The sequence below is a fragment of the Diachasmimorpha longicaudata genome, chromosome 5, assembly GCF_034640455.1.
Source record: "Diachasmimorpha longicaudata isolate KC_UGA_2023 chromosome 5, iyDiaLong2, whole genome shotgun sequence".
Lineage (NCBI taxonomy): Eukaryota > Metazoa > Arthropoda > Insecta > Hymenoptera > Braconidae > Diachasmimorpha > Diachasmimorpha longicaudata.
Genome location: NC_087229.1, coordinates 7,868,955 through 7,887,922, shown reverse-complemented (window position 1 = coordinate 7,887,922; position 18,968 = coordinate 7,868,955). Strand labels below are relative to the sequence as shown.

At 39.5% G+C, this 18,968-nt stretch overlaps 2 protein-coding genes across 11 annotated transcripts in view; one reads left to right on the top strand and one right to left on the bottom strand.

Annotated features, from left to right (window-relative positions):
- The window catches only part of LOC135162509 (zinc finger protein Gfi-1b-like), a 40,744-nt gene extending 37,756 nt beyond the window's left edge, over window positions 1–2,988 (top strand). For all 4 annotated transcript variants that reach the window (XM_064121087.1, XM_064121088.1, XM_064121086.1 and 1 more), the window contains one exon: window positions 1,822–2,988. In XM_064121087.1, coding sequence (XP_063977157.1) covers window positions 1,822–2,093 — 272 coding nt within the window. In that variant the 3' untranslated portion in view covers window positions 2,094–2,988. The remainder of the gene's footprint in view (window positions 1–1,821) is intronic.
- Window positions 2,989–10,171: 7,183 nt separating this feature from the next.
- The window catches only part of LOC135162882 (uncharacterized), an 80,440-nt gene continuing 71,643 nt past the window's right edge, over window positions 10,172–18,968 (bottom strand). For all 7 annotated transcript variants that reach the window (XM_064121800.1, XM_064121801.1, XM_064121802.1 and 4 more), the window contains 3 exons: window positions 18,419–18,489; window positions 16,333–16,617; window positions 10,172–14,122 (listed from right to left, as the gene is read on the bottom strand). In XM_064121800.1, coding sequence (XP_063977870.1) covers window positions 14,006–14,122; window positions 16,333–16,617; window positions 18,419–18,489 — 473 coding nt within the window. In that variant the 3' untranslated portion in view covers window positions 10,172–14,005. The remainder of the gene's footprint in view (window positions 14,123–16,332; window positions 16,618–18,418; window positions 18,490–18,968) is intronic.

Sequence of the window (18,968 nt, the reverse complement as noted above, 5' to 3'; positions counted from 1 at the left end):
GCTGTTTATAGTACATTGCGCATAAAATGTTGTCCGAAACACGCGCGGTAAAGATTTTTTATCGCACTCATGGCGTAACAAATTATTTCGGAATGCTCACAGAAGACGAGTGTTGCTCTTCCAGGGATCAAACAACATAACAATAATTTCTAATAATTTCGGAAATGTCAATCCATAAAATAACTGAACCACGTGATTTATAATCATTAACTGTAACGGCAAAAAGAAATCGTTTTACAAATAGTTATTAAATTTTCCCCATCTGCTGCCAAAAAATCTTCAACAATCGACCCCATAACATACCTCACTCTCTCTCTCTCTCTCTCTCTCGAAAGTGAAGCACAGATATGTATGTACTCGACTCGAGAATAAAAAGCGATGGGCAACCTCGGTAGAAGCCTCGGACGGTTCTTGATTTTTACGACCCCGTAAATTCCTTAAGAGCCCCCCCCTGCCTCCCACCCTCTGCGCATGCGCTATCCTCTCCTCCTCCCTCCCGCCGCTCTCACACGCTCCAAAAACCCTCGAAAAAAATCCACAAACCCCTTTTCCCCACAAAAATAAAAACCACAAAAAAAAAGAACTCAACAACAGAATCGATGGGTTTCAATACGAGATTGAAGGTTTCAGTTAACTAGTTGTTTATGGTTCCGCATGTGGCGCTGTCCACCAGGTTATACCTCCCCAACAATTCCGCACAACGGGTCGTTTCACTCGTGCGAAACACGTTTGCACAATCGACTCAAAAAAAAAAAGCTCCAAGTGAAAACGAATGGAGAGGAAAAGTCCATTAACGTTTCGCAAAGGGGAGGAGGTAGAATTCTAGATTCGTGCCTCCCAACACACACACACATCCACTGCATTTCCCCCCCCCCCCCTCACCTGCATTGAAATCGTGAGATAGTGCGCGAGTTTATATTGCGCGCCTGCCTCTCCTCTATCCTGAACATCCGTTTTGTTGTCATGGTAACGGTTGGGGGCTGGAGCCGCCCCCAGCCACCAATCAGAGCGCCCAGTGGCTAGAGATGAGACAAACGAGGCGACGCTATTTCTCTCTCTCTGCCTCCCCCGCCCCCTATTCGGCCCTTCTGCGAAACTCCCTCCCCTCCCACTAGTCGGATATATTTCCCCCACCAGTCAATGGGGAAAACGTTATTTTGGCGGGTCGAGCTTTAACGTTTCACGAAATTTTCAACGGTATGTGAGGTCCACCAACTACTCGAGAGTCTCATTGTGTTGGTGAGTGGTGGGACAGGGTAGGAGAAGGGGAGGAGGGCCAGCTGGGGCTGAGATTCTCGCTTGGGAGGAAATCTTGACCGGGCGTGCCCCGCATCCAGGATATATACTACCACCAATTCAAGAGCTCCTTGTCTCCGACTCTTTCCCTCTTTTCTGAACTCCAGATCCTGGGATTTACCCTTTACTATTTATTGGACTTTTTTTTCCTATTTTTTTTTTCACTCTGGTTGTGGTCTGGTGAGAACCTTGTCTTATATTTCTTGGGTATGATGTGGGGCAAGGCTGAGTACTCGAAAGTGATTGTATTGGGAATCGGAAATGTCGGGGTTTCGGATTTTCAGAGGTGGGATTGGTGGAGTTGAGATGAGAGGTTTTTTTTATTGGAAACATCAGTATTTGGTGCTCAAAATGTAATTTGCCGATTTTTTTCTATGTTGACTATATCGTCTGATATAATCTGATGTGATTTGTCAAATGATTCAAATGATCGATTTGCTAGTGATTAGAGTCGCGCCGGTTACAATTCAAGAAATGACTGATTATTGTTGTTAGTAATTTACCTTTTATTATTTATGATTCCAGGCGAGAAGCCCCATAAATGCCAAGTGTGTGGAAAAGCCTTCTCGCAGAGCAGTAATTTGATAACACACTCGAGAAAGCACACGGGTTTCAAACCCTTTGCCTGTGACCTCTGTGGTCGTGCATTTCAGAGAAAAGTTGATCTGAGAAGACACCGTGAGACCCAGCACGCTGAGCTCGGTGTTGCACCGACAGCAAATGCACCGCATCGTACCTCCATCGGAACAATTGCACCGAGTAATCTCGTAACAGCCAATTCCACGATTTTGCAATAGGTACTAGAGAGATACAATCAGTTAAATTCAGTATCGAAGTGGTAAAACTTAGCTTCAATCAAAAACTTCATGGCCAGTTATGTAATTATTTAATTATTCCAATAAATGACGGTCACTTTATTAACTTCGTGAATTTTTCACCAACGTCTAAAAGCCTTTTTTTAACCGACAAATGTATCTGCAAAAATAATGAATTATCTGCGTTACGATTTACCACTTCGCCCTTGAATTGATGAGATGTGATACATCCTGTGAGACTCCTACATTTCTGACACTTCACCGCCGAATTGTATCTCTCTCCCCCTGACAATGAAAAACTAATAAGCAGTGTTTGTAAATTAAACATAACTACCCGCTTCTTTCGATAACCAAAGATTAGTTGTATTTAAATTGTGCATTATATTTTTTCCGTTTCACGTTGACAAATCGTGCTGTAATATATTTGCGTAATTACTCGATTGATTAAAGAATTTAAGAACGATTAATCACTAGGATTATAAGCAACAGAAAGAAAAAATATTGAACATTCAATTGAAGTCAAAGAAGTGTTGTAAATATCATTGAAGTCAGAGGATTCATTTTAGGAGAAAAAAAACAAAATTAGACGCGTCTGTGTATAATTTAAGAATTAATTATATTAATTATTATTGAATGAGAATATATAAATATAAATATGTTGCCAGTGAAAATAAAAATGGTGATCCAAACAATTTGTGAAATCATCGACAAAAATCAGAATGCAATTCCATTCTCTAACAAGTGATGAAACCAAGTCTTCTCAATTCTAATTGTTTTATTGATTATTATGTAATTATTGTAATTAGCCCTCGAATCCTCCCACCTGTCTCCCACCCGCTATTAACATTATTGTCATTATTATTAATAATAAACGCTGTTACCATTTGTAAAATGTGCATTATTTTTTATCTCGACTATGCTTGAATTACCCCGGGTCTTGTGGATTTACATTGCATCATTTTTCCCGGCTTTTTTTCATTCACTCTTTTTTTTTTTATTTTCCTATTATACTTCATCTCCGTGTAGCCTCGAGCTAATTTCTATGCACATAAATTTTCCACTGGCGTATTTAAACTCCTGGGAAATTTGCATACTACGATAATACTTATGTATTACATACCTTTTCATGAATACTTTTCATAATGCAAAATTGAATTTACTTCTTTTAGGCTTTTTCTCGTTGAGGAAAATTTTTTTGTTGAAGTTTATTTCATAAATATAAGTTATTCATAGTTTTTCCGTATCGAACCTTCAATAGGTTCAGTGCAGGGGCGAAAAAATGGCTACAATCATCGAAAAACTTTATAAAGATACACTTCAATAATTATGAACATTGGTAAAAGTCTCTGTTCAATCCTCGACAGACGGAATGCTGATTAACTTTTTACGATATCAAAAAATCGATGATACCCCGGTATCTTTATCACCATGTTCAACTCTGCAACCGGCTCCTCAATGTCGCCCGCTCCGAAGACAAGGTGAGATCTGAACTAGTAGTCATTCCCTGTACTAGTTAGGCAAACTGCTCGAGCCGTTAACGATCCAATATGTTTTCTCTCCCTCAAAGTTCCCTTGTGTACGAATGGGATCCAGCACTATATTTGGGGGGGGGGGAGGGGTGAAACGCAGCAATGCTTTCTTATTCACCTCCCTTCGCCCCCATCACTCCCCTAGCTCTTGAGAATCGTTGGAACGTCCTGGTCTCATTTTCGCAAGTAGTTCGAGATTTTCCGGTGGCTCGTTTCGTCTGAAGCACCCCGACGCAGTGATATAAGAGGGGAGAGAGTAGTCGTGTGGACTATTAAATATATCCGAATGATGTTGTCGATAAATAAAGTAAAATAAATAACTTTCTGTTAGACTTACTGGGTATTTTTTCATCACAGGGAAATGAGATTCGGTGAAGTTTGCTTCGTAAAAATTAACCACTTGATTAATTAGTATATGGGCTTGTAGTATATGGGGTCCTGCACGAGGATTCATTTTACATAGCGCTGATAAAATTTTTGCAGTACATTTTCATTTTAAGACGTAAAAAATGGCATAAATTGCTAGGGGTTTCTTTCTATAGATTTCGACGAATTAAAAATCGTCGAAAAGACTGAATTTGTTGAAGAAGATTAACAATCTGGAGTTGGCGGGCACCTCCACTAGCTCCAGACCCTCACCCGAAGATGGCGGGTATGAGCGAAGAATCTGCACGACACAACCAATGACCCTAGTGCTCTGGCAACCGGGCAGATTGGACAGTTATTGCATTCTGGGTAAGATTAATTGAGCTGAGAGTATGGGAGATGGTACTGAAGGGAGACGGCCCAGAGGGCGGGGGAGAACGGGTGATGACTCTTATGAAGGGGGAGGGGAATGGCCCCCACAGGTTTGGCGTTTGGGTTTAGCTTTGGAGTAGGCACGTCCACATGCTTACAGCATGGACCGTGAGGTTTTTGGATGAGCAGTGAAATACTGAACGGTGATTAAGTCGGAGAGAGAATCAATGCCCTCTGGATTGTCAGGATCATTGAGTGTAATTGAGACTACTGTTATTATTGAATTTATGGGGTGAGCAGTGAGTTATGGTCATTGGGGGAATGGAGAGGATGCCTTCCAGAATTTTGTTGATGAGGTTTTTCATTAATCGAGGTGATTAGTCCAATTAAATGAGAGATTCTTTTCGAGGGGAATTATCACTTTTCATGATTCAACAATTCACATAAAAACCGAAAATTGTTCGAGTTGAGTACATTGAATTTTTATTTCATCTGCAATAATTGTGGTTAGAAAATCTAAATTTTGGTAAAAAGATTTTGCAAAGATTCCCCTCAACAATGTTTACCATAATTCGTATATTTTCCCTTTAATTTTTCATGCTTCTCCCGGGTACTATATTTTATTGTTTTTAATTCCTCCACTCCATAAATTTTTTCCGCAACATATTAGAGAAAAATTGACACAAAAGGGAGTGAAATTGCTTTTTTCATCCTCATTTTAACTTTGAATAAATTTACATTATTCGTATTCATTTTTTTTCCTCCCATGTGCAAATACCAGAGGACAAGTTTTCAGTATGAGAAGTCTACGTGTATGTGATATACCTTACGTCTATTAAGGTATTCACGGCCCCTCAGAGGCCGACCCCTTCTTTTTGAAATATTGCCCTCGTCCCGTATACCATCCATGCATCCCAACATACTGTTTTTCTCCATCGTCCTCCACCACCCGCAAGATCGTCTCTGAAACCTCTAGGTCCTTTCCCCCTTTTCCTCGTGGTTTCCATATTATTTACAACTACCGCTCTCATACGACACTCGGCAATCCTCCACGTGTGTGTGTCAACCCGGCGTTTCCTTATTTCAGTTTATGGATTTTAGACATTTGAGTTTGATACATGACAATTCGAACATATCAACATCATCGAAGTTATCGATAAATATGAGAAATATAACTAAATGGTTACGGTGTCTCATCGCAATTTAAAATTGTCTGACTATATTTGGCAAAATCTCGCGACTCCCCTCGGGAGCTCTGCAACTTGTTCATCCCAAAACAGGACAATAAATCCTCCTGAGAAGTGTACTATCCAGTGTCAACGATATCAAGGACCTCTACAAGGGGCCTAGAAAATTGTTACCATTGTACCTTATTTACACGCTCCGTTAACCTCCATTGGGATGAGCTTCGAGATAATGAAACGGTTAGTTAATCACTCTGAAGGACAAAATATATTTTCTTTCATCGAACCGATAATGAACCATTTTTTAATTGAATCTACACTTCTCTCCACCCTGACCTTTCCCTCCAATAAAATTTGGGGACAATTTTACAGACAATTTTTCCCCAACTTTTCTGTCGTTGCAGTTATTTACACCAGTTACCCACACACATCCCAAAAGCGTGTTAGAGGGGAGTTAGTCCTGTACAAGGATTTACCGCGTCAAGCGCGTCATATCATCCCGAGCTGGTTTCACGTTTCCCCGTTGCTTTAACGCAATATGTACACCATCCACCTCATGTCCGAGGGATTAAAAAAAATGTCAATTTTCAATTATCACCCGCAGCGCGCGGGAAAACAGCCATTCGTAAAATACAGGGTAAAAGGGGGCTAATGGAATTTTTTAGGAGGAGATTATTTCGTGTGAGTTTTGCCAATTTTCATGCACCCCTTCACACTTCACCGCCCTCATCGTGTCCTCTTTACGTGGCTATGGTGGATGAGAGTCGAGCGTTGAAAACAAAACTCGACTGACGATGAATTAGTCTTTTCACATCCCTTCGTAACGTTTTTTTTTTTCAACGAGGAAAATACAGTTGACAAATGTAAATGGAACTGGCTGGTGGAAAAAATTAACGGTTATCCGAATGTGACAGGGGTAATTGTTAACAATTGCTCGCATATCATGTGTCATATTTAATTTGGGATATTAATTAATCTCTTATGTATGGTCATTAAGGCCGCTGACATCAACACCAATCAATATTTAGAGCTGAATCCACGGCTTTTGCTTCCGAGTGAAAGCTGCCTAATTGTCGGATTTTCAAATTTGTTAATTTTTTATCGGGGGGGATGAACAATTGTATTTTTATTAAAACCAGTATATTCGAATTTCAGAAAACAGCTCAGTGTCGTTGGCAATTGCTTGTGTCAATGCTAGATTTAACGAGAATTAAAAATAACTAAAAATAAAGTGAGAATGTTAAATCAATAAAAATTAAAATAGAAATTAAAAAATTAAAAAATAAAATGTATAGTTGGTAAAAAATATAGATGACCCGTACAAAATAAATAATAAGGGGATGGAATAATTTATGTCACTTCAAAAAATAAATTGATTTCTTTATCTGTTAAATTTCTGGGCGAAGCCTCTGCGGTAAGATTGAGGATGCGAATGGTAACGTTTACGATAATCGATTGTCGGGGTTTTTATTAACTCTCTCGAGTCCCTCGCATCCGTCGAGCAACACTGAAGGAGCACGTTGGCGTTTGGCTCCTTGAGTGATCGCAGTGGCGCGTGCCACCGGGCCTTATCACTCTGGGAATGCCATTTGTTTTATTCTCCCAGTGAAGTATTTTCTTTCGTCTTCTCCATTTGTATCTGTGTCTTGTTGGACAGTCCCGGTTGTCAGTGGAGCCTATAAACCTGGAAAAAGTCATTTACTTTCTTCAGAAACAATTTCCACCTCATTCTTTGCTTTAGCCGTCTGTCGTTTATCTGAAAGATTATAATTTATCAAAAACTCCTCAATCACTGAATATTTATGAAATTCATTAATCGGAGATATCCGTCATCTTCGATACCTCATTATGCGTTGCAATGCCGATCTTATCGTCTTATCTATCACCACACAATCAACCACTATCACTTACCAACTGATGAATAAATAACCCTGAAAAAATAATTGAATTCCCAAATTATAACTTCATACTCCCGACCCAATTTCCCATCGTCGATCTTTCTCCTCCCAATCATCCAATAAATTAATAAAATTCTCGAATTGTCGATGGTTTAATGATCGCCCATTCCCCCTCCAAGCGCTTCCATTCCATCCGTTGAATCGACCCCCCGAGGACGGAAATTCGACGAAGTCCGTACTTTCCACTATATCTTCCTCACTTGCATCATTGATGCCAACGATACCCTGATGTTCTCCACCGTCGCAATCCCCTCCCCCTTTCCATCCTCATTTTGTCCAATCGTTATTCTCATGACATCTTCACCCGCGATAGATTAAACTCCCATCACAATGAAATAAGACACGAGCGGTGAAAGAAAAAAATAAATGCAACTTGAGTTTAAGACATTAGGTATCATTCCGATCCTCTCGAGACTCTTACCGGAGTTAGTCCCATCCCTCCACCCTCCTCCATCGCACCACCCCCCCCCCCCCACCAACAGTCGCAACTCTTATATGGGTAAAATGAGATGGGTGACGGTTACCACGTAGCATCGTAACTCAGTTTCTTCGACTGTCGATCGACCAACGAAGAATACTTTATGCGAAACGTTCTCAACGTCACCACTCACACCATCGTTTGGCTTTTAGAAAGGGTGTAAGATGGTCGCGAGGGTGGGAGAAGGGTCGAACTTTAAGTATTCTACGCGTCGACCAGAGGAATTGTACGGCGAGTCGGACATTTTGCCCGGACTCCAACTTTTTTTTTCCCTCCCAGCCCTCCCACCCACCCCTCCCGCAACCCCTTTTTTTCTCCATTTTGTCCTTCAGTTCTTTTATGCAATTCACTCGTTGTACATACGCCTGACATGGATATAGGGATATTTTTGTCGTATATGCCGCATAAACTTTTGATATCTCCCCCTGAGAATGGAGCTCTGCAAGGGGGAGGAGTGGGGAGAGGGAGGGGGTGGCGTATTGGGAGAAAATACAGGAGGGAAAAAGAGACTTTCGTATCGGTATTCAAACTGCTGTGACTCCGATGACTACGATATAAACGGGGATCCCAGAGGCGTACTCTTTGGGTATATTCGAATAGGGGGTGGGAGATAGGGGATAAGAGTATCCGCGCGAATTGAATTTGCATCGTGTCTCCGAGTGGTCGCTCGGCCGAATGTCGATTCGAGTTGGTACCTCTGGGGAGTTCCGGAGGAAAAGCCTATCAAACTGTCCGGAGGAGGTGCATGTGAGGAAGCTGGGGATGGGAGTTTCATCGGCGGATCAAATTCGGTTAAGGTGATGGCGAAAGGGTGATTGAGTTGCGGGAGGGGTTTCATATTTGTAGTTTCGATTTTTTTTTTTTTTTTGGGGGGTGGGAGTATGATTGTAGGAGGCAGGGAGGAGTGGGTCGAAGAGGGAAAGATATAGTTTAATAAAAATTTCGGGGACGATTTGTAATTTGAAAATGAGGGGATATGTTGGATGAAAATTAGGGGAGGTTTTAGTTGAAGATACGGAACTGGCTGTGAAAATTATGTAACTGGGGTGCATTATGTTATGTTGAAATTCAATATTTGTTGGAAGTTCATGAACGTTGAGATATACATACAGCCGAGAACTGTATGTAATTAGCCGGCAGGTAATGGTTTTTCGCTAAATGAAATAATTCTATTGTTTGTACTAGCTTTCTACCCATTTCTCCTGAACTTAAAATGTTTCATTAGTCCCTTATTTATTTTTAAATGAAAAGTCCAGCATGAGTTTGGCAGACACATTAGTAAAAATCGATATTGTTCAATAGTTGCACTTCATATCGATAGAGAATAGTTTGTAGCGAATTATTTTATTTGTTGAATTATTAGTAAGTGACAAATATGGCCTACAGCCGTCTCTACTTACCCCCTGTTGACATGAGACATTCTCTAGGGGTGCAAAGAGGTCGCTAGTTACAATTACCGTGTAGGCATGAGGGTTCGGCCTGCGGCAGACAGGGGTCACTACTTACATTATTTATTTAAAAATGAATGGAAATGTAACTAAACATTTTACTCTACTATAGTCAATCTTTTTTGAGCAAAAAAGTCGACAAGTACCAGGAAATGCCGTGCTCGATGCTGTGTACCACCTGCAAGTAACGTCCTTTGTTTGACTGACGGTGGGTAGGGCAGTGTATAGGTCACCCGTGTGCATGGTCAACTTTGAAGCCACGTAGTGCCCTATGTGTGGCCCAGGCGGAACCCTTATGCCCATAGGGTAGTTCTCCTAAGTACCACGGGATAACGTCATGACCGAGCCAGATGGATGAGCATCATTGGGTGATATTTAAAATTTTGATCAGCTGTCGATGAGGAAGGGAACTCTATTTCATCTTCTCGTCTTCCAGTCGATGAGTTTTCGCCGATAGTCTCATACCTCCTGCAGCAGCACTCTCTTCTATCCCTTCCATTGATCCCATGACCCATTATATCTAACATAGTACTACACGCTGACCCATACGTGCATGGAATGAATAAGTGTGAAGAATAGATTTATTATTTTATCTAGAAGAGGGATACCCACGTTCTCTCCTCTTACGAAGGAGAATGAAGGATTGTGGAAGATTACAGTAGGAAAATTTCAAACCACGTACATAATTATCTTGTAGAAAATGAGGGAGAATAAATGTGATCCTCTTAAAACGACAAATTAATTTTATTTAATCGCATTATACGTAGTAATATTCAATAGTACGACTTGAATACTTCAGCTGAGACAATTCGCCTTATCATTCATTATATTTCGAAATTATTCAATTTTTTATTATTACAGTACTTATAATTGAGTGACGGAAAGGCAGGGTTTCTCACTTCGCATTGAGATAATACACGATGCAAAATATATGTAATCCTTAGTAGAATGCGGTTAATTATTTCATTAGTCGTTTATTAAACCTTTTAATTATTCTCGTAAGTTTACTTTCTTGGATGAGTGGTGTCGATCGATGTGGATGACCGAGGCTCCAATGGTTTATTATAAAAAATGCAAATGAATTTCTTTAGAGGTGAAGAAGACTAAGATGGTAGCTTTTCACTGAGGAATTTAATTGGTTTATTCAGCCAGAGATTTATTTCAATATTAGGTACAAAATATTGCTAATTATTTCGGAAAGTAGAACGATCAGAGGAATTTATGTTTCTCTAAAGAAACTTTTCTGAGATAAAATCATTTGTGTTACAAATATTTGTTTTATAATCACATGACAAAATTGTGAAATTTTCTATAAGAATTAGAGAACATTGTCAGTGTTTTTCGAAAAGCATTGAGTTTTTCGTTTTTGAACTACCCCATAGCAATAGTTCCTCCTCAGACCTCGTATTAACGAAATCGTGTAAGTAGAGAAGGATAGGAATAGGTAAGACTTGAATGCACCAGCGAGAAAATTTTTAAAATTGTACGAATCTTCTTTTGCCGAGGATATTTTGCCGTAATATTTTGCAAATCTATTGGTAAATGATTCTCTTTATTGCAATTGAATTAAATACTTCAATATTTTGCTGAATCACGTAATTTAATTCCTCAGTAATGACTCCAAAATCGAAGTAGAATTCCGCAATTGTTGACCAGATCAGCATAACACTCTCTCGAAACACGGATTTAAACTCTATTCCCTAAATGTAAGCTTGATTTTCCTAATATCATCATTAGCAATACTTCATCTCTAGTGTCATTCGTAATTACTGTTATTAAGCCGTTGAGACAATCTGAACCATTGTCCAAGAATAAACTACTGAACCCAGTATGAAACAAAATAACAGTTTTCATTCATAACTCAATTAAATTCATGGAATTAATTTCTGCACATTGCGGACAATAATAGGCACGAATTTTACTTCTTCCATTAAAATTAGAGCACCTGCCTGAACTCATTGTCATAATTGCTCTAATCGTCTCACCAATAAATATGACCAATTCGGAATGAATCAATGTTATTATCACAATGAATCCTGTAATGGAATGATTTAAAAAATTACAACGGATATTCCATTCTCAGTATTTTATTAATATTTATAGAACCATAGAATTTTGAGAGAATATCAGAGCTTAATTCTTATGAAAATTACGCTTTTTTTAATGCTTTAGTCTGCGTCTCAGTTTAAAAAACTTCGGAATTTAGAATCGAAGAATTCCTTTAGGTGAATCAAGACTTTTACAATAAAATAAAAATTTGAAAAGATTTTAATAAAAATTTTTTATGAAATATTTCTGTGAATTCACTGCTCTCAGAAATATTAACAAAATAACACGAATGGATTCTTTTCCGGAATCTTCGCCCTTCCCCATTTCCTACCGAATTTATCAATAAACAATTCAATTACTCAGTAATTACCCGAATTACAATAATAAACTATCAACATCATATCTAAATACACCTCCACTGCGATAACAGCATCAGGCCAATGAATTTCGTTTTACGTATTTATCCAGTAATTAACCGTATTAATTACTCCGAATAATCGATAATTACACGCATCTTAGTAACTAATTGGGACTGAGCCAGAGCCTTTAGAAAACATTCTCACATGATAATAAAACTGGTACACTTGTTATCGAGTCTCATTTTCCATATCGTCTCATCTCCTTTAATTAATACAAATGAGATTTTGTATTCCCATTTCTCTCATTTTTTTTTCTATAAATTAATTAGTGTTTGTTTATTTCGTTAAAATTCTGCAATAACATTTTGATGCAGTTCACATTCACGCTGTGCGTGAGTGCTTATCGGTCAAGTGTCCGTTAATTACGGCTGTACAATGTTCGTTCATGCTTGCATTGGTTCAAATGGAGTTTGGAAGGTGGGTTAAATGGGGTTGCGAGGAGGGGCATGAACGCTCCGATGACTCGGCATTATTCACACGTTGCCTGTACGTATTATTAACGTGTGTTCAAGCCGATCGTGCAGGTCAGATGTGCTAAATGGTTCATTTGGCGAATTTAGTGGAGATTGTTTTTTTTCATTTGGCACAAATTTTTTATTCTCATTTGGCATTTGGCACACTAATTTTGAAAAATACTCAATTGAATAATTTTGTAAAAGAAAGGACAAGAATCCTTAATATCTTTTTCTTTGACCTGCTGACGTGACGATCATCTGGACATATTGATTTTATTTAGCTCGCTTTCAATTTATCTCAGCTTTGGCGTTTATTAATTCTCCTTTGTTCATATATTTTTGGCACGTACTGCAGCTGCTGGGAATTTTAATGGAGTAGAAAATAAGAGAGAATCGACGGGAGTGAGGCTTCATGTGATATCGTATAAAAATGGTAGGGGGAGGGAATTGGGATTGAAAAGAATTGGTTAATTGAGCCCTCAGATCTGAAAGGTGATGTAATGAGTTTTGTTGATAATTAGAATTTCTCGGCATTCAATGAGTGACGGGATAGGCCAATGAGTTTATGTCGAGTTCATTATTTTCTCAGAACTTTCTGTAGAGGAGAGGTAGCACAATGTGAATTAATTCCAAGTTTAAATTATTTTACAATTCTCATAAACATTTAACCCCTCGAACGCTAATACCATTGAATATTCGATAGTGCACCTGATTGCTTAATAACAAAATGGAGAAAAATTTCGCGTGAATAAGTGGTTATTAAAAACTCGAGATTTTTTTATTGGAATTTCAGAGGTCCAACCGTGTACCGACCTTCAATTTTCCTTATATTCAGTAGTAACTTTTCTGCCACACTCCAGTTCATTTTAATTACCTCAGTCGTATTGTTTCCCCTAGTACGTCGTAGTTTCATTAGTTGTAAAAATTCCCAAATTAAATAGTAAATGTTGTGTGGCCACACCGACTCCGCGTTTTACTTCCCATATTACGAGTTCCAATAATTCCCCAGTAAAAAAGAATCTGACATTCTTGCCCTATAACCGTATAATATTTCTCCCAATATTTCCAACATTTTTTAATAAAAGTTTTCACTCATCTTTTGTTCTGCCTCTCTTCTACAGAATTCATTCCACATTTCTCCCGGTTCCTTCACCTTTGACATTTATTGACACACAGTGAACACGTCGATACATTCCCAAATTGATGAAAAAAAGGCGAGAATGCACCTGGTTGCCGCTTTAGAGACACTCTCGTCTGGCGTGACGCGTCCCCTTTCTACTATCGCTGACACTTTTTTTTTTCTCTTTATATTTTTCGTTCTGTTTCGACAGGGTGACTTCGCCCCTGTTTTTCTCCCCCCCTCTAACACTCGAGACGCACGTTCCACTTGAGGAGTAGAGGAGAGACGCCTTGATACGAGACGGCAGAGTGGTGAAATAAAGAGGCGGCGAGAGGAGCTAAGGAAGAGCGGCAACGGGAGGAGAGAGGCGTGAGGGGGATTCCAAAAGAAGTCCTTCTCCGGTTAGAGTCCTCGAGGCAGAGAAGTGGCACGTCCACACCCGCGGAGCGACCGCTGACAGATCGATCGAGACTCCTAGGGGCTACGAATGTCTCTCCATGTGTCTCTAGCCTCCTACTACTGTATGGAGCATGCCAGTGGATGAGATAGAGCGTGATCCAGGAGTATCGGTGTACCTGCCGCCAGCTCTGATCTCGACTCCCCGTAGTCGTCGTCGAAGTCGAAGTAATTGCTCTGGAAAGATTTGTAGAGGTTTATTTTTCGAAGAAGATTGAGACAATTTATTGGAATAAGCTTGGGTAATTAATCAACGGTTTTTTGCAATTACGTTTTTTGTACGGGAGACCAACAAAAATTGCCAGTACAGTATGATAATAAAATAATTTTTTGTCCCAATTATTTTTGAAAAATAAAACAGGTCACAGGATGATAAAATATATGATTATCGAATACAGTTTCAATTGGAAACCAGAAAGACGACAATTCGCTAACTGATTTTATTTTGATTCTTGTTTCTGAATTCAATTTTCAGTTCTAATATAATTTTTCAGCGGTAATAGAATGGAGGGGTTCTTTAAATTGACTACCCTAAGAGAAATCCGATCTCACGATCGACTCCCTGCGGCTTTGTCATACGAGATTACACATAACAGTGATAGTCACTGTGAGGAGCGCAGCAGGCTGTGCTGCAGAGGGCCAATCCCCATCGGTCGTTTCACGTACGTGAGAAGCGACATTGATGGGAGATTGTTGCACACTCAGAAAAATCGAAACGTAAATTACATTTTGCTAATTATAATTTCATCAGTCGTACGAATTTCGCAGGTCAAACGTCCTGAGTTCGCTGTTTCTTTGAGATTGCCTGAGATATTTCGGTGTTAATCGAGATTGCATTGAGATTGAACGGTTTTCATGGCAAACTCGAGGTGATGAGTCAGAATGTAATGGAGATGATTAATGTTGGATGACTATCACTTGGAATTGAATTGAATAATGGAGTAGTGAGAACAGTAGAATGGAACGGGAGACAAGGCTGGAAGTAATGGGTTTGAGATTATTTTACGAATGTCGCATGAAACAAGGTGACCTTTGCTCTAGATTCATTAAACTGAGAACCCTCCGTGGAGAAGCCGTTCTATGACATGAACGGCTGTACTGTTTTTAGTTACGACATTCAATAAATAATTTTAGTCGTAATGAGGAATTTAAATTTAGAATTAGACTTTTGTTAGAAACTTGGGAGAAATCTCCCTCCAAAGTGAAGAGTCATTTAAATTTTGATATGACATTTTTAAAAATAGCTGGGGTTGAGATTTATCAGGAAAACTTGAAAATCAATTATTTTTCACGCTCCCTCTTGGTAACAATAAATTTAAATTCCAATAAAAATTTCAAGGACCTCCAGATTTCTACATTTGTAAAACTGCGTAATTTCTTCACTCAATGTATTAAAACTGAGAGATTGAAAATGTTGGCGATTTAACGAATTCTCCCTCACTTGATAAATTTCTCGGGAAATTCCCAGGACAACGATTACGAGGGAGTAGTAAATACAGCAAGAATTTTACACAGCAGAATATAGCCAAGGCGAATGGCCCACTATATCTGGCAGATCGACTAAGGATTTCAGTCAGGGCGTAACTGTGGCTTCAAGCACTTGTAGAAGTCCAAACGGAGAACGGTTACTCGAACGCTTAATTCGATTGCCATCGAGTTATCGACGTCGATCCATCGTGTGTGTACTAATGTACACTCGAGCGTAAGTGTGCACAGGTACGTCCAACTTACTCGGGATTGAATTGGGTAAAGGCAGGACAGTTGGACCAACACTCGTCGAGAAACTTCGAGTAGCAGGGGGTGCTTCACAACAAATGGCCAATTCGATTTTGACGAGAATTAAGTTACGCAGTTCAGGCAAATGAAATAAAGTCGGGAGGAAATAAACAGTGGATTTGAGAGAATTGAGGGCTGTAGTTACCCGCAAACTCTTGGATTGGAATTAAGTATTCGGGATAAATTTCATGAGATATTCTGTTAACGCACCGAGTTCATTATGTTCTGAGAGGAATAACTACAAACTCTGGGAATTTGCGGCACCCAAATTGGACTCTAGGTGATTCCTTTCGACGAATCGGAACTCCTGCATAATTTTTTAATAAATTAATGGGGTGAATTTACGTTGTGAATAAAACTTCAAGTAATTATTCGACATATGAAGGGAGCTATGGATTGTCTATCGTCGCCATTAATTTTTATAAATGTCCTTTAGTACTCATGCGTATTGCGATAATGATTGATCGGAAGATATTCGATAATCAAAAGCTCGAGAGGGAGAGGACTATGAGTGAAGGACAAATCAATTCGCAAACCAAAGCGAGAGAATTCTAAATAAAAAAAAGGTGTCCGCGCTGGAATTGGGATGATGTAATGAAGAGATAGATCACTTGACACTCGATGCATCGGCAGCTGTCGGTGAGGGAACACGTGAGACCGAGTATCTCGACAGCCTCCTTGTAAAGCTCGGTGCTGGATTTTCTCTGTCTGGGTGGTGGACTTGGTGTACCGATGGACCTACTCGTTGTTGTATTTCTTCTGGAATTTTTCGATCGCGATGTGGATTCCCTCGTCAATGAGGACGTCGAGGTTGGACCCCGACGCCGTCTGTGGTTGTCGGCTGTTACCAGTGCACGGCCAGCTGGTGATGCGAATAGCTGGAGCATGTCCATGTCCTTGAAAAGAAAATTTTTCAATTTAATTCTCTAAGAGGAGACGGACACATCGATTAATTGGTTCAAAAATTGAGGCACAGGGAGAAAAAGTCTTAAAATATTGGGGGAGGCATTTTTAAAAAATGATACCATCGTAGCCCGAAGACCAATGAATAGTCCATATTATATAACTGAATAATCCTCATTAAAAAATATTCACACCGATTAATGTATAAGGAAGACAGTATTAAAACAAAAGGAAGAATATCCAATAAAAAAATCTATTCACATAAATTCTATTTCTGGAGATAAAATTAGTGGAAAAAACCTATAGTTTCTTTCTATAAAAAATTCCCCTGACAATTACTGAACTTTTTCATTAACTTTTACTCAACTTTGCGCCGTATACCTGCGCACAATGGAACCTCTTTCGTTAAAATTTAATAGTAGATGCTGTAAGGTATTCACAGGGTGCATTTACGAGCGCCACATTGACTCAATTTTTTTTTTCTCCGATAAAGTCCGTTCAATTGAAATTTATTGAACCTGTTCCTTAAACAAAAGATCTATGGGTATTGTTCGAACACTATCGGCACTTTCCTAGATTCATTTTCCTTGATACGTTAAACTTGGATGAGTTTGGTTGTTACGAAGCTGCGATGAGACAACTGAAAACCCCTAGTTGAGTCACGGAGGCGGACGTAACGGTTATATGGTCCGCACGGGGACGATCGTGTCGTGCAAGCGAAGCGGAAGACCGAAGGATAACCGCTCGACGGCTCGAGTTTCCGGTCGGCCCTTCCAGGACTGTAGACTTGAGCTCCCACCCCCTGTCACAGCTGTACGACAACCGCCTCAAAATGGCCATTTGAGACCATCACCCGACTGTTTCGGTACTCGGGGTGTCTTGACTATCGAAGATGTTTACTGGTGATTGGGTTGACCTCGATTTTACCGATGTTTTGTTGGAGGACTATTGAGAGTTTTTATCATTTTTCAATGGTTGTTGACGAGTGATAATGGAGGCAAAATTCCGACAGTTACGGATGTGGAGATATTCGATCGATTTCGGATGTAGGGAGAACTGTCAATTGTACTTTCAATTACAGCGGAAGTTTTTTTTAAATTGTATTGAGTCATTTTCACGGGAGTTTAAGTAAGCTTTAATTACTTTCTACATTCGCAAGGGATTTTCTTTCTCCGTTAGAGAAAAAAATATTTGAGAGCGAATCGATTATTTGAACGTGGCGAAAAATATCGCAAGTGCGTTGAACTCATTCATCAGCCAAACCAATACCATTTGTTCGCGAACTAGTACCACGTGAGTATATGGACATTGCACGCCTGGGGAATTCCGTACAATCCGAACCAGACTCCATCACTAATTGCACACGGGGATAAAAGCCTCCCTTGCTCACTACTGCATTTCTCACCCCACTCTTCAATTACCCCAATTTTTAGCCCCTTCTATCGTGGATTCCCTTCATTTTAGTTATCCTCCGAGATGGTGCTCTTTTCATAGGTACATTCAATAGAAGGTACACGACATTTCCCAGTTGCTATTTCTCTTTACTCTATTTTCTAATATTATTTTTTAAATTTCTGCGTAATATATTCACCGGCGCGCAGAATGTACTTAAATACCATCCAACAATTCAATTACCTAAATACCTTTCCATTTTAATCATCTTAAAAGCGAATTAACGCCGTGAACTTTCTAGACAATTGTTCCCAAACTCTCCTCTCGAATTTTCTCATTTTCTCATCTCGAAAGACAAAAAATATTCCCCCCAAAGTTTAGAAAATTTGATTAACTGCTCACCGGCATGGATTCAGGCGTATGATCCAGCACATATATACCATTGGTGTAACTGTACAGCATTGTGTCCAGATCTGAAACACACGAAGACAGTGGTGAAAAGTTAAATTAGTTTGACTGGAGTAACGGACGTACAGAGGCCCTGGAGCACTTTAGTGAAGGAAAGGCTAACTAGAATTGTTGCAGATTGTTTGATAAATATAATACACGTAGATGTGAATGTATGACTTGTGAGGAGAGATAGATAGAGCTATGACCGCAGTGCATCAGCGGAAATACTCCAGAGGTTTCTGGATGATGTTCCATTTCCCGACGCTTCAATCTACGAACACTAGTTGAAACTGAAAAATACTTGGAAATAAAGTTTGTTGTATTTTCATTACTTGTATTTTCTCGGAAACTTCACCGGCATCGTTGGGAAATCAAGACATTTCTTTGTTATTTCAAGGCGATTGGGGCTGAAGAAAAATGGAACGAACAACTTCGCGATTCCAGGGGTGGTTCACTTCTCAATGGAGTGTTTCGCTTACTAATATTTCTATAAAGTTAGCGT